The sequence below is a fragment of the Netta rufina genome (genome assembly GCF_964035555.1).
Source record: "Netta rufina genome assembly, chromosome: 18".
Taxonomy (NCBI): Eukaryota; Metazoa; Chordata; class Aves; order Anseriformes; family Anatidae; genus Netta; species Netta rufina.
Genome location: NC_140142.1, coordinates 11029747 through 11044902, shown reverse-complemented (window position 1 = coordinate 11044902; position 15156 = coordinate 11029747). Strand labels below are relative to the sequence as shown.

Genomic DNA, 15156 nt, shown 5'->3' with positions numbered 1-15156 from the left:
TTCTGGGGGAGATTCTTGAAAGGGAAGAACACCTGCCATAACTGAAGGGATGGCACTCTCTGAGGTCTCATTTTTCAACTTCCTGCTTTGGACGGCAGTCAGGGAGATGATAATGGTGTTGTTAGGATTGTAGAAGGGACCTAAACTCATAGAGCATTACAGTTAAAAGAGATTTGTAGGTCTTTGAGGAAACTCATATATTCACTCCACACCATTTAACCTACAGCCAGCACCAACACAACCTTCTTTGTTTCTTGTGGGATTGTTGGATGTCCCTTTCATCACTTGTAAATAGGGAGATGCCTCTGGCCAGTGGATGCCTGAGATGCACCCCTGGTGTTCTTTACCAGCAGCACTGATTATTGCTGAGATTACAGAGGATCTTCATGGTCTCTGTGGCATCCTTAGGCAGAGAGATGCAGAGCTCCAGGCAGGAGCAAGTCTTCTTGAGATGAAGATGCAGTGAGGATACAGCCTTGGTGAGGATGTTTTCTTTGAAATAAGGTTTAGTTTTTGCTTAGAAAAGTCTCTCTAACATGTCACTGTCTATTCCTCCATGGACAGGCAACCATGCCCTGAGGCAGCAAATGTCCAACAGGAGCTTCCCAACAGAGTTCCTCCTCCTGCCATTCGCAGACACACGCGAGCTGCAGCTCCTGCACTTCGCGCTCTTCCTGGGCATCTACCTGGCTGCCCTCCTGGGCAACGGCCTCATCCTCACAGCCATAGCCTGTGACCACCGCCTCCACACCCCCATGTACTTCTTCCTCCTCAACCTCACACTCCTCAACCTGGGCTCCATCTCCACCACTGTTCCCAAAGCCATGGTCAACTCCCTGTGGGACACCAGGGCCATTTCCTCCTATGGATTTGCTACTCAGGTTTTTTTCTTTTTCATTTCAGCAGAGTTTTCTCTTCTCACCATCATGGCCTTTGACTGCTACATTGCCATCTGCAAACCCCTGCACTACAGGACCATAATGGACAGCAGAACTTGTGTCAACATGGCAGAAGGTGCCTGGGGCAGTACTTTTCTCTATGCTGTGCTGCACACTGCCAATACCTTTACCCTCCCCCTCTGCCAAGGCAATGCCCTGGACCAGTTCTTCTGTGAAATTCCCCATGTGATAAATTAGTAGGGGGTTTGTTCATTGTCCTTGAGAATTCAAAGAATCTACTGAGGAAGATACCACACACCCACCACAAGACATCCTGTTTTGCCCTCACCTGAACACAAGCACAACGCGTGATCATCAGAGGAAGAATAACGACCCCCAACAACAGACTGCGCAATCTCAGAACAGGTCTCGACAAGTCAACAGGTCGACAAGTCTCGACAAGCCGGAACTTCAATGCTATAAAACAGCAACACTGGAAAGGGGAAGTTGCGTGCCGTGGTGGAGCGGAGACTCCCCAGCCGCCCAGCGCTGTTTTGCTTGTGTCTGCTTACTTGATTAATAAAATAATTTCAATAGACCAGTAAATTGTGTGGTCTAACTTATAACACCCAGATCCTCAAGCTGTCCTGCTCAGATGCCTACCTCAGAGAAGTTGGGCTTCTTGTGGTTAGTGACTGCTTAGCATTTGGATGTTTTCTTTATGTTGTGCTCTCTTATGTGCAGATCTTCAGGGCAGGGCTGAGGATCCCCTCACAGCAAGGACGACACAAAGCCTTTTCCACATGCCTCCCTTACCTGGCTGTTGTCTCCCTGTTTCTCAGCACTGCCACATTTGCCTATCTGAAGCCCCCCCTCTGTATCCTCCTCCTCCTTGAATCTTTTGCTAGCAGTTTTATATTCAGTGGTGCCTCCAGCAGTGAATCCCCTCATCTACAGCATGAGGAACAAGGAGCTCAAGAATGCAGTGTGTGAAGTGATAACTGGATATTTTCAGAACCAATAAACTACTGTTCTTCCTCTGCATATCACTTATAATGTAGCTCATCACAGGTTCAGAAGCTGGAAATTTGTGTGGTTGTGTTGCATTATCTTATCTTTGATTTATTTGTGATAGTGTTGAACACAAAAAATGTCATTATTCATCCCCTTCCATTTCAGTATCTACCTGTCCGTGTGATTCTGAGACATGGAGTAAACGAGAAGCCAGGCTCTTTGTGTATTTCAATAAAAGAAAGAACCCTGCTGTGATTTGCTTGCCTGAGATCCTTCCTCAGAGACCTGTGGTGGAGCTGCAGGGGCACTTGGATGTGTGGAAAGGTGGAGGGAAAAAGAGCCCTGGCACAGCAGCACTGCCAGGAAGCCCCAGGATTTATTTATTTTATTTTATTTTATTTTATTTTATTTTATTTTATTTTATTTTATTTTATTCATATTTTTTTTCCAAGCTGCTCTCTTTCACCTCCCGCATTCCTCTTCGGAGTCCTTGTGTTACTGTGAGGACTGATTCTTCTTGTTGCTCAGGAGAGTAAGCAGAGCATGGAACATACAGAACGAGTCTGTCCAATGTGGAGGCACCCAGGTGCTAAAGCATTCAAGATGCTAAATCAGGGCAAGGAGAGGTCTGCAACTCCAGGAAACACAGCAGGCATAGGGAAAACAATCTGTTGGATTAGTTGTTATACCTCTGGTAAAATTTCGTAGACTGAATACAGTGAACCACCCTGTTATAAATGAAGTCTCAACTTCGAATTTAGTAACATAAAAGAATATTTATAAAAGGCAAGTAAACAGCGCTGGGTGCACGGGGAGTCTATGCTCTACCAACATATACACGCACCCGTCGAACTTTCCAAATATATATAGGACATTGCTGTTACATATTTACAAGAAACCCAAGTACACCTATACATACGGATATCCTATCCCCGCTTCATATTATAATTCTCTTTGTGGTGGTCTTTGTGGGTGAAAGGCTCACGGTTTCCCCATCACCATTAGCAACCTTTTGTTCCAGAATGCAGGAGCGGCTTCGACTGTCTCCCTTTTCTTCTGGACATGCTCTGCCCACCACAAGGTTCCCGAAAGCAACAAAATGTGATTGCTTTTCCCGCATTTCATTAACCCTTGAAATCACACTAATAATATTATTATCATATAACATTAAACAATAAATGTTAACAGTTCTAACCAGCAACCCCCCCAGCAACTTCCGTGCCTTAACAGAGGGGAAAACAAGCAATCCCAGATGGCAGGGTGTCACCTCAATCACCCTTCTTTGTTTCCTCTAAACTCTTTACATTCCTGATGACCTCATCATTAAGAGTCTGATGTTATCACCAACCACTAGGCTTTCCAACCCCCATTGCTACATTCCCAAATCTCCCCCTTCTTTATTAATATCAACCATTTTTCTGACATGAATTAACACTCCATATATAACAACCCCAAAACATCTAATGACATTGGAAATGAGTTGGACTTGATGATCCTTGTGGGTTCCTCCTTGTCAGGCTATTCCGTTAGTCTCTGACTCTGAAGAAGGTGATCTGTCTGTGTGTACCCTCCACGGCCAAAAACCACTTGTGAGGGAGGCAGTCAGTGGCAGTGATCCCCACCAGCTGGCTCTGCCTTCCCAGCCTGACCAGCACGGCCCTGCAGAGTGCCCCCATGGCCCCACACACCACAGCCCCCTCGCTCTGCAGAGCAACACCGCCAGCTGGGGGGGCTGTGGGCAGCATGGGCAGAGGCTGCAGGAATGGCTGCTCAGGCCAGCCCAGACGTGCTGGACTGGGACAAGGCTGTGCGGGACATGGGGTGTCCCAGGAGCAGAGCAGGGTGCTGTGTGTTTGCAGTGGTTCTGCTTGAGGAGCCCCAGGGGCAGCAGTGTGGTGCTGTGCTGTGCTGGGGAGCGGGGCTGGCCTAGGGGGCTGCAGGCTGTCTGAGAAGGTGGTGCGGTGGGGTTTACATCCTGCAGATGGCAGCAGCAGGGACACTGCTAGTGACGTCCTCTTCTCCATTTCCTGTTTGTGTGCCATCCCAGCCTAGGCTGTTCTGCTTGTCTGGTCTGGGATGGGCTGTGGAGAGGACAGGGAGGTGTGGAGAGCTCAGGAGGGTTTGGGCTGGGGTGGCCTCCTGAGAGGACAGCAAATGTCCAATAGCAGCTTCCCCAACGAGTTCCTCCTCCTGTTGTTATATATGGAGTGGTAATTCGTGTTGAGAATATGGTTGATATTAATAAAGAAGGGGGAGATTTGGGAATGTGGCCATGGGGGTTGGAAAGCCCCATGGTTGAGATAACATTAGACTCTTAATGACGAGGCCATCAAGAATATAAAAGAGTATAGAGGGAACAAAGGAGGGTGGTTCAGGAGACTCCATGCAGTCTCCGGTTTCTTGTTCTCCAGATGGTTCTCTTGTTCTCCAGCCCTTAAGGCATGGATGTTTCTGGGTGTTTGCTGTTGTTGTTACATTCAAAGTTGTTTGACCAATGAAAAGTTGTTTTGAAAAGAACTGCTGTGGAGGGAAGGGTATAAGAGGGGAGCCTGCCCTCAAGATAAAAAAAAAAAAAAAAAAAAAAAAAAAAAAGGCAACACAATGAAGTTACATCATCAATAAAGAAGCAGAAAAAGAAGTGAAGAGGAACAGGCTGGCAGAATGGAGACCAGGATGGGAACAGGCATTTTGATTGCCTCATGAAGATAGGTTTGGCCAGACTCAGCAAACCGCTCAGAGAAGCTCGTCTCTGGAAATAGGCACACTGGAGCTGGAGAGAAGCTCAAGCTGAGAGAAGTGGACCTGTGCACACAACTGCCTCTCGCTGGTAAGCAGTTGCGCATTATGGGGAATCATACGTCCTTAGGAACAAAGACTGTCCTGGTAAACTTACAGCTTATTCTCCTTATTAACAATTGGACAGTTTATGAGCCTGAAATATGGGACCAAACTGCGGTCAAGGTGTGGGACTCTGCAACTAAAAATGACAATGTTGCAGTAGGATTGTTTGGCACCTGGCGAGCAATCTCTGAGGCCTTAAAGAGCCATGTGGAGCCACAGTCACAAACGTGTGACTTGCCAGATAGTGAGGGAGCTGCGGGCTCCTTTACTGATCCAACTGCTATGCCACGGGCCCCTCTGCTGCTGCAGCCATCGAAGGCCTTTGCTATTATGCCCCCTGCTGACCTGGACGTGCCTTTTGACCCAGGCCTCATTGGCCTTGCAAAGGAGATGGATATGTTTTTCTTCAATCTGGGAAGAACGGGATACAAAAGGCCTGAAGACTGAGTTGCTTGACAACTTAACGCAAGACATATTGTTCAGAAGCAATGGAAAATGGAGACTTGCTAGTAATCAAGTAAAGGAATGGAAAATGGAGACTGTTAAGTCATGGAACTTAAAGCATTGTTTGTTACCTTTCCTGAGTGTACGTATGTATAGACATACTCAGGTTTAGTATCTAAAGCAATGTTCTGTATATTTAGAATGTTTGATGTTCGTGCGTGAATGTTGGTGGAGCGTAGACTCCCCGCACACCCAGTGCTGTTTACTTGCCTTTTATACCTTTTAGAAATATTTGTTTTATAAATATTACAAAATTCAGATTGAGTTGAGACCTCATTTATAACACTGCCATTTGCAGACACACGCGAGCTGCAGCTCCTGCACTTTGGGCTCTTCCTAGGCATCCACCTGGCTGCCCTCCTGGGCAACAGCCTCATCCTCACAGCCGTAGCCTGCAACCACCGCCCCCACACCCCCATGTACTTCTTCCTCCTCAACCTCGCACTCCTCAACCTGGGCTCCATCTCCACCACTGTCCCCAAAGCCATGGCTAATTCCCTGTGGGACACCAGGATCATTTCCTATGCAGGCTGTGCTACCCAGGTCTTTTTCTTTGTTATGTTTGTAGCAGCAGAGTTTTCTCTTCTCACCATCATGGCCTATGACTGCTACATTGCCATCTGCAAACCCCTGCACTATGGGACAATAATGGACAGCAAAGCTTGTGTCAACATGGCAGCAGCTGCCTGGGGTAGTACTTTTCTCAATGCTGTGCTGCAATCTGCCAATACCTTTTCCCTTCCCCTCTGCCAAGGCAATGCCCTGGGCCAGTTCTTTTGTGAAATTCCCCAGATCCTCAATTCTCTTGCTCAGATGTCTTGATCCGGGAAACTGAGCTTGTTGTTTTTACTCCTTGTTCACTTTTTGGGTGTTTCTTTTTCATTCTTTACTCCTATATGCAGATCTTCAGAGCTGTAAAGAGGATGCCCTCTGAGCAGGGTCGACACAAAGCCTTTTCCACGTGCCTCCCTCACCTGGCTGTGGTTTCCCTGTTCATCTGTACTGGATTATTTGCCTACCTAAAACCCCCCTCCATGTTCTCCTCCTCCCTGAATCTTTGGCTGGCAGTTCAGTACTTAGTTGTACCTCCAGCAGTGAACCCCCTCACCTACAGCATGAGGAACATGGAACTGAAGGTTTCCATGTGGAAAGTGATGACTGGACATTTTTCTGTAGCAATAAACTGCCCATCTTTTACATATAGCTAAGGTAACTTCTTACAGCTGCAAAGACCCAATATTTTATTTTATTTTATTTTTTTATGTTTTAAAATTCATTTCCTTTATTCATGATAGAATAAGAAATGTATTTTTTCATCCCCTTCCATTTCAATATCTACTTGTCTCTTGTGACATAGAAACTTGGTGTGAAGGAGCCAGGCTCTCTGTGCATTTGCATTATAGAAAGGACGTAGCAATGAATCGTTGCCTGAGATCCTCCCTCAAAGACCTGTGATGGAGTTGCAGGGGTACTTGTCTGTGTGCAGAGGTGCACGGAAAGAGAATCTTGGCACAGCAGCAATGCCTGGGAGCCTAACAGCTTGGTCTGCCCAGAAGTGCTTTCCTTCACCACCCACGTTCTCCTACAGAGCCCTTGTGTTGCTGTGAGGACTGATTGTTCTTGTCGCTTGCTCACTGTTCTGCTGTGTGGCAGTCCTGTGTCCACAGACAGGGACAGGCCAGTGGCACTTCTCTAACACAGACGGCTCCATACCAGCATCTCCAGCATAAAAGGGGATCTGCTGAGGGCAGTGCCTTAAGACTCAGATCTTCTCCTAGAGCTGTTGTCATGGATATTGCAAAGGAGTAGACTTGAAGGAGGCTCCCTGCTTAGCTTATTTCTCTTCTATGAGTCTCTGACTCTGAAGAAGACCGGTTATCTGTGCCGGCTATCCATGGCCAAGGAACCACTTGTGTGGGAGGCAGTCAGTGACAGTGCCCCCCACCAGCTGGCTCTGCCTTCCCAGCCTGACCAACACGGCCCTGCAGAGTGCCCCCACAGCCCCACGCACAACAGTCCCTCACTCTGCAGAGCAGCACCACCAGCTGGGGGGCTGTGGGCAGCATGGGCAGGGGCTGCAGGAATGGCTGCTCAGGTCAGCCCAGGCGAGCTGGGCTGGGGCAAGGCTATGTGGGACATGGGGTGTCCCGGGAGCAGAGCAGGGTGCTGTGTGTTTGCAGTGGTGGTGCCTGAGGAGCCCCAGGGCCATCAGTGTCATGCTGTGCTGTGCTGGGGAGCGGGGCTAGCCTACACAGTTGCAGGATGCCTATGGGAGGAGAATCTCCTGCAGATGGCTGCAGCAGGGACACTGCCACTGACCTCCACTCCTCCATTTGCTGCTTTGGGGCCTTCCCAGCCTGGGCTGCTGGGCTGGGCTGGGGAAAGGAGAAGGAAGTGTGGAGAGCTGGGGATGGGTTGCGCTGGACTGGCCTCCTGGGAGAGACAGGGAGGACCAGCAGAGCATGGTCTGGGCTGGGCTCTTCTCTGGACACCCTGGCAGATGCTGCCCCAGGGGGTCCTACATCAGTCCCGTGCAACCACCGTTCACAGCACCGGACTCCAACCCCAGCTCACACAGGCGGTTTCTTTCTTTCTGTGAGAAGAATCCAGAAGTTGTCCCATCTTATATAAGGGGCCTGCTGCTGGTCAGAGCTAAGCCAATAAGCAATGTTGTCTGTGCTTCTCTGAGAGAATATTTAAGGAAAGGGAAATAAAATAAATAAATAAATAAATAAATAAATAAATAAATAAATAAATGCTGCTACATGGCAGCTGGGAGAGAGAGGAGTGATAAATAGCCATGCAGTGGCCAAGTGAAGGAGGGGAAGGAGGTGCTCCAGGTGCCAGAGCAGAAGCTCTCTTGCTGCCTGTGTTGAGGACCGTGGTGGAGTAGGTAGTCCCCTTGCAGCCCATGGAGTACAAGGGTGGAGCAGATCTCCATGCTGCAGTCCATGGAGGAGACCACGGTGGAGCAGATGGACCTGCACTGATGGAGGCTGCGGTCTGTGGAGAACCCCACCAGAGTAGATTCCAGGATGGAGCTGTAGCCCATGGAGAGGAGCCCACACGGGAGCAGGCGACCTGGCAGGAGCTGCTGCCCACGGGGGACAAGGTTGGAGCAGTTTGCTCATGATGAATGGAACCCGTGTTTCGGAGCCATATCTGGAGCAGTTCTTGAAGAGCTGCTGCCTGTGGGAAGCCCACTCAGGATCAGTTCAGGAAGGATGGCATCCCATGGAAGGGACCCAAACATAGAGCATGGGCAGAGAATGACTGAGAAGGAGCGGTGGAGACGAAGTGCTATAGATGGCCCACAATCCCCATTCCCCCATTCCTCTGTGCTGCCTAAGTGGAGGAGATAAAAGAGGGTGGATGTGGGGAAGGTGTTTGGGGTTTCTTTCCTTTGTTCCTCACTTTTCTAGCTTGTTAGTAGTAGACAGTAAATTTTAATATCTTCCTAATCTGAGTCTGTTTTGCCCATGATGATAATTATTAAGCGATCTCCATGTCCTTATCTCAACATTTGAACTGGTTTCATCATATTTTCTCCTCCTTTCCCTTAGAGGAGGGGGAGTGATAGAGCAGCTGTGATGAAGCTCAGATGCCCACCTGTATAAAACCACCATAGAAGGCTGCAGAAAGTGGAAGCAAGGGCAGCTAACCTGAGAGGAATGCAGAGACATCACCTGAGCAGCCAGGGATCAAGTCTGGAAAGCTAAGGCTATGGTAAAATTGAATCTAGATAGGAAGTTCAAGGGCAACAAGAAGGGCTTCTATAAGTACGTCAGTGATAAAAGGAAGACTAGGGAAAACATGGACCCTCTCCAGAAGGAAACAGGAGACCTGGTTACCCGGGATGTGGAGAAGGCTGAGGTACTCAATGACTTCTTTGCCTCATTCTTCACTGGAATAGCTCCAGCTACACCATCCAAGTCCCAGAAGGCAAAGGCAGAGACTGGGAGAGAGAAGAACCACCTACTGTAGAAGATCAGTTTTGGGAGTATCTGAGGAAACAGAAGGTGCACAAGTCCACGGGACTAGGTGAGATGAATCCCAGAGTCTTGAGGGAACTGGCAGATGAAGTTGCAAAGCCACTACTCGTCATATTTGAAAAGTGGTGGCTGTGCAGTGAAGTTTCTACTGATTGTAACACAGAGAACATAACCCCCACTTTTTAAAAGGGAATAAAAGTAGGCCCAGGGACGTCTAGCCCAGTCAGACCCACCTCTGAGCCCAACAAGATCATGGAACAGATTCTCCTGGAAACTCGGCTAAGGCATATGACAAATAAAGAGGTGATTGGTGACAGCCAACATGTCTTCACTAAGGGCAGAGCGTGCCTGACATATCTGTAGGCCTACTGCAATGGTGTTACGGTGTTTGTGGGTAAGAGAAAAGTAACTGACATCATCTACCTGATTTCTGCAAAGTATTTGACACATCCCATGTGGCATTCCTGTCTCTAAATTGGAGATACATGGATCTGACAGATGGACCACTCAGTGGATATAAGAAATTGTCTGGATGGTCGCACTCAAAGGATTGTGGTCAACAGATCAATGTCCAAGTGGCGATCTGTTACCAATGGTGTTCTTCAGGGCTTGGTACTGGGACCGGCACTATTTCACATCTTTGTTGGTGACATGGGCAGTGGGATTGAGTGCATCCTCAGCGAGTTTGCTGATGACAGCAAGCAGTGTGGTGAGGTTGGTGTGCTGGAGGGAAGGGGTGTCATCTAGTGGGGCCATGACAGGCTTGAGAGGTGGGCCTGTGTGAAACTCATGAACTTCAACAAGGCTGAGTGTAAAGTCCCACACATGGGTTGAAGCAGTCCTATGCATAAATACAAGCTGGGTGGAGAAGGGAGTGAGAGCAGCCTTGAGGAGAGGGTCCTGGGAGTATGGTGCTTCAAAAACTCAACGTGTGTAGGCAATATGCACTTGTAGCCCTGAAAGCAAAATCCTGGGCTGCATCAGAATGAACATCGCCAGCAGGTCAGGGGAGATGATTCTCACTTTCTCTTCCTATCTTGTGAGACCCCACTTAACATAGTGTGTTCACCTCTGGGATCCCCAACGTGAGAAAGACATGGACCCATTGGAGCAAGTCCAGAGGAGGGCCACAAAAATGATAAGAGGGCTGGAGCATCTATCCTATGAAGAGGGAGAAGATGGGGAATTAAGAACAGAAGGCCCTAGGAAGAACGTAAAGCAACCTTCCAGTAGCTCCAGAGGGCATAAAGGAAAGCTGGAGAGAAAGAATTTATTAGAGGATGTAGTAATAGGACAAGGGGAAAAAGCTTTAAACTCAAAGAAGGTAGATTGAGATTAGATATTCAGAAGAAATCATTTACTCTGAGGGTGGTGAGGCACTGGAGGAGGTTGCCCAGAAAGATTGTTGGATGGTGTCCCATCCCTAGAAGCATTCAAGGCCAGGCTGGATGGGGCTTTGAGCAACCTGATTTTGAGGAAAGTGTCCCTGACACAGTTAGGACAGCTGACACAAATGGATCAAACAGATGTTCCAGACCATCCAGCACCCCCTGCAGCCCACCACCCTACTACCAAAAACATCTCTCAGCCTGCAACAGAGGCGCCTGCTGGGGAAGAGCTGGGGAGGACCTACCAGCAGGATCAGGGAGGGCAGTATGGGTACTAAGTCCTGCCCAGGGGTCCAACACTTCTCACCACTCTGATCCTGCAGGAGAGGTTCTTCTGTCTGTGGGTTCTGGACAGTCATCCCTGGGTTCCACGGGGGCCCAAGGCTGTAGAAGATGGGTGCTACCAGCGAGTGCATCATGGAACATCACATAGAGCCACTTTTGCTGGAAACTGCCTGTGGCTGGCAGGATGGAAATGTCAGTAGGAATAGTGTCTAGGCACTGGGGGTTGTGGCAGCCCCCCAGCCTGATCCCAACCCTCTTGGTCCCAAGAAATGACCATTCCCCACTATTGCATCTTTGAGCTCTACTCCAATTGGTTAGCCTCAGAGAGAGACCCCGACACCTGGGCAGGGAAACACTGGACCTGGGGCAAAGCCCCCAGAATGTTTTAATATAAACATTTGCCAACACAAAGCACAAAAACAGGGAATACCAAGAGGGGAAATACCCATGTGTGTCTGCAGACTGCTGGAAAAGGGAGACCGTTCCCTGGCACTCACGGCTCTCCCAGTGGCACTGAGCTCTCCTCCTTCCTGGTTGCAACCAGCTGCTCGGCAGGTCTGGGCTCTGCTGGCCTGGAGCTCTGGGACACTTGTGCAGGTGGCTCTGGTGTCACATCCTGGGTGTCCTCATGGGGACATGCCAGAGACACCTCTTCAGCATCGTCATAGCACATGTGTACCAGAAAAGGGGACAAGGTGTCTCCCTCAGCTCCAGGGTGCCCAGCACTTCTCCGGGAGCGCAGGCTTCCCTCTGTAAGCATCAAGGCAGGCTGCTGTGGTTGGGCCTGTGGGGTGCTCCTCAGGGCTGTACAACACCTTCCCCCTCCGCACCAGCCTGAGACACTCGGCCCATTCTCCCAGCCCCCCAAAATATCTCAGGACAGGTTCTCCATGTCAGGAGATCAGGCTCTAAATATTTCATGGATTCTCCTGGCCCTGGAATTGGCACCTAGGAAGTGGCAGTGCTGCATTGCCCTCTCACCTGTGGCTGTATTCCTGGGCCCATCTCCTTCCTCTGGTGTCCTGGGCACTTCCCAGTCCCCCTGCCCAGGGAAAGGATGCTCCCCAGGGTCAGAAACCTCCTCAGCATCATCGTAGCCATCCACTGGGTCACCTCCAGGCAGGACAGGGACATCTGAAAGGAGAGGAGAGGTGGTGGCAGTGAGAAGAGACGTTCTGCAGAGCAGAGGGTGGGAGGGTGTGTGGGGACACAGGGCTGACATGCTGCTGGTGTCAGGGCCAAAGCAGAGCCCTCGTCCTTCCAGCTCTGATGGTGGCACTCAGTGGCACTGCTGTCTGTCTGTCTTCTGGGAGGAGAGATAGAGCCCTTCCTCTCCCTCCCCCTCCAATCCCTGGGGCTGGCCCCAGACCATCCTCCTCCTCTCTGTGCCTGGGGTAGGGCTTCAGCTGGGGCAGGGACCTCTCTGAAAAGGAGCCTGCAGAGAGCTGCAGTGGGTGCTGTGGGATGAGCCCTGCTGCCCCATCTTGTGGTCAGCACTGCTGGGGATGGGCAACCACAGCACTGGGTCAGAGTGGGGGGGAGACCACCCCTGCTACCCTGGGATGAGCCCATCCCATAGGGGCTCCCAGAGCTGCCCTGGGACAGCCCCTTCGCTCAGCCCTTGGATGTCCCCAGGGTGCAGGGCCAGGCAGAGAGGGGCTGTCCCCTCTGGGATGGGCAGAGCTGGTGTGGAGGAAGCTCCTCTGTGGGGGCCAACACCTGGATCTCTCCCACAGATCCCATGGTCCAACCATTTCAGGGACCATTGGCAGGAGTTGCAGGGGACAGCCCTGGTCTGGGGTAGGGAGAAAGATCCCCTTCATGAACATACACCCACCTGAGAGACTGAACCTCGCCTGCTTCTCCCACGCCAGGCTGTAAGCGATCTCCTCGTACACGGCCTCAGGGAAGGGCTCCCCAGCTCTCCCAGAGCCTGGGGACAGAGGCAGAGCTGGTCTGGGCATGGGCAGAGAGGGACAGGACCCCACTGGGCTCCCCCAGCCCCATTCCCTAGGCCAGCACAGGGCTGTCCCCACAGCACAGCCCCACAGTGTTGTGTTGGCACTGAGGCCACATCACCAGGGAGGGCAGCATCCCCATGGAGATGGTCTGGGGCAGCATCAGCCTTGCACCATCCCTTTGGAAACAGCCCTTGTGCCCCTTTGGTCCCTGGCTCACATCCCAGTGCAGACCCTGCACCAGTTCCCTCATTTCCCTTCCCCATGGAGCTGCTCCATCTCTGCCCCACATATCAAAAGCACAGACCGTGTCCTGTTGGGGGGTGGCTGACACCACAGTGATGGACCCCGCTGCCCCATGCTCCTCCTGCCAGAGCTGCTCAGAGGACTGCCAGCAGTACATCCTCCCCGTCTCACCCAGCCCAGCTCTCATATTTCTCTCCTCACCCCAGAACTAATGCCCCAGGGTCTGGGCTCTCTCCACCCCTTGATGTTGGTGCCCCCATGGTCTGTCAATCAGTGGGGCAGCACATGGGGCAGGAGGAAGCATACAGCTCTGTTTCTGTGCCCCAGAACACCAACACCCCCAGCACCCCCATCCCTGCCAGGAGGCATCTCCCCCCCAGGACCACTGGGGAAGGACCCACCTCTGCGCCGAGCCCTGGCACTTCGCACCTGCCCAGCCAGGAGGGCCAGGAGCAGGCAGAGGAGGGCCCCCAGGATGATGCAGATGACGACAGGCACCGAGAGTCTCTCTCTGCTGGTGGTCGGACGGCCCCGTGGGGGATCTGCATGGGCAGGAACATGGCAGGGGCAGCATCAGACAAGGGAGAGGCTGGGGGCAGGACATGCCACTCCTGACCACACAAGGCAGCAGGGGCTGTGAGGGACAGGGCTGGGTGATGGGGCAGCTCCCACCCTGCTGGGTACATCACAGACTTCTCCCATCTCCTTCAATTTCCTGGGAGTCTCACAGCCCAGCAAGGAGCCCCTTCACCTGGCTGTAGATCACAGCTTCTCTGTGGGCAGACCCAGCCCTGGGGAAGGACAGCTTACCTGCTTGTGGGGGGGATGTTGTTGTCCTGGGTACAGCTGCAGGGGAGCAGAAGGAGAGCTGGGCTGAGAGGCTGGGGCTGTGGCACCAGGCAGCCTCTCTGGCAAATGACCCCAAAATTTGCCACCTGAATTGTCTCTTCTTTGGGGCTAGGCAGGGTGGCAGGGACAGGGCCCAGCACCACTGCTCTGGGCTGCTCACAAGACAGTGCAGGCAGCCCAGGGGATGTGCTGGCACATCCAGCCCCACTGAGGCTACTCCCCACCCACCACCAGCCCCCCACCCTTCAGAAACACCCTTGCTCAGGCCAGCACTGGGGCCATGCCAGGATCCAGCAGGGCAGACGCCCAAGCCAGCTCCTTGCCAAGACACCAGCGATGTCTCCCAGCCCCACTGCTCACCTGAGCAATGCACAGCCGCATCTGCCTTATGCTGGCAGGCACCGCTGTCCCCTGGCTGGGCCCAGCAGTCCTGCAGAGACAGCTCCGTCCCCCTGCACTCCATCAGCCACATGGGGCCCGTCCCCTCTCCAGCAGCAGCCTGGCCCAGGGCATAGACCGCGGGGCCACAGCCCAGCTGCCTGCATGCCACCTCGGCATCCCGCATGTCCCAGGCATTGTCACACAGCGTCCCCCAGGTGCCGCGGTGCCAGATCTCCACTCTGCCCGAGCAGCCGTCCTTGCCTCCCACAGCACGGATCTTCTCCCTGTCTGAGGAAGCAGCGACCTCCCATGGTACCAGGCCAACTGGGACAGCCCTGCCAGGTGAGGGGGGCACGCGCAGGGGCAGCTCCCTACCTGTGCACCTCGTGGAGTTGGGGCATGCAGCTACCTGTGTCCTTTCTGTCCATGTCCCAAAGGAAAGAGAAGTTGGGCTGAAAAGGGCTGCTCTAGGGGTTGTGCAGAAGAGAGCAGGGCTGACCTCTGCTTGCATGTGCCCCTGCTGCCTGGGTCAGGGCAGCAGCAGAACCCCATTCATTCATGGAACACACACGGATAGATCTGAGTGTGCATCCCCACAGGGTCCCTGATTCACAGAGCAGTAGGAGGCTGTCCATAGAGGGGAAACTCCTGCCAATGCCCACATAGCCTCCTCTGAGACCTCTCCTGGAGATGGCTCTGCCTCTCCCAGAGGCAGATGGCAGCCCAGCTGTTGAGAGCTGCTGGTATGCATACGTGGCTCCAAGAGCTGAAGTCACTTTTGTGCCACTCACAGCAACAGGGTCTAATGCAGGAAGTCAAA

At 51.9% G+C, this 15156-nt stretch overlaps 1 protein-coding gene across 1 annotated transcript in view; it reads right to left on the bottom strand.

The window, feature by feature from the left end:
- Window positions 1–10385: 10385 nt before the first annotated feature.
- Window positions 10386–15156, bottom strand: part of LOC311216469 (scavenger receptor cysteine-rich type 1 protein M130-like) — a gene marked incomplete at both ends in the record, with an annotated part of 28720 nt that continues 23949 nt past the window's right edge. Inside the window, 7 exons of the mRNA XM_084298004.1 lie at window positions 10386–10390; window positions 10925–11017; window positions 11884–12036; window positions 12740–12835; window positions 13508–13648; window positions 13917–13952; window positions 14316–14624. Of these exons, the coding sequence (XP_084154130.1) occupies window positions 10386–10390; window positions 10925–11017; window positions 11884–12036; window positions 12740–12835; window positions 13508–13648; window positions 13917–13952; window positions 14316–14624 (833 nt within the window). The remainder of the gene's footprint in view (window positions 10391–10924; window positions 11018–11883; window positions 12037–12739; window positions 12836–13507; window positions 13649–13916; window positions 13953–14315; window positions 14625–15156) is intronic.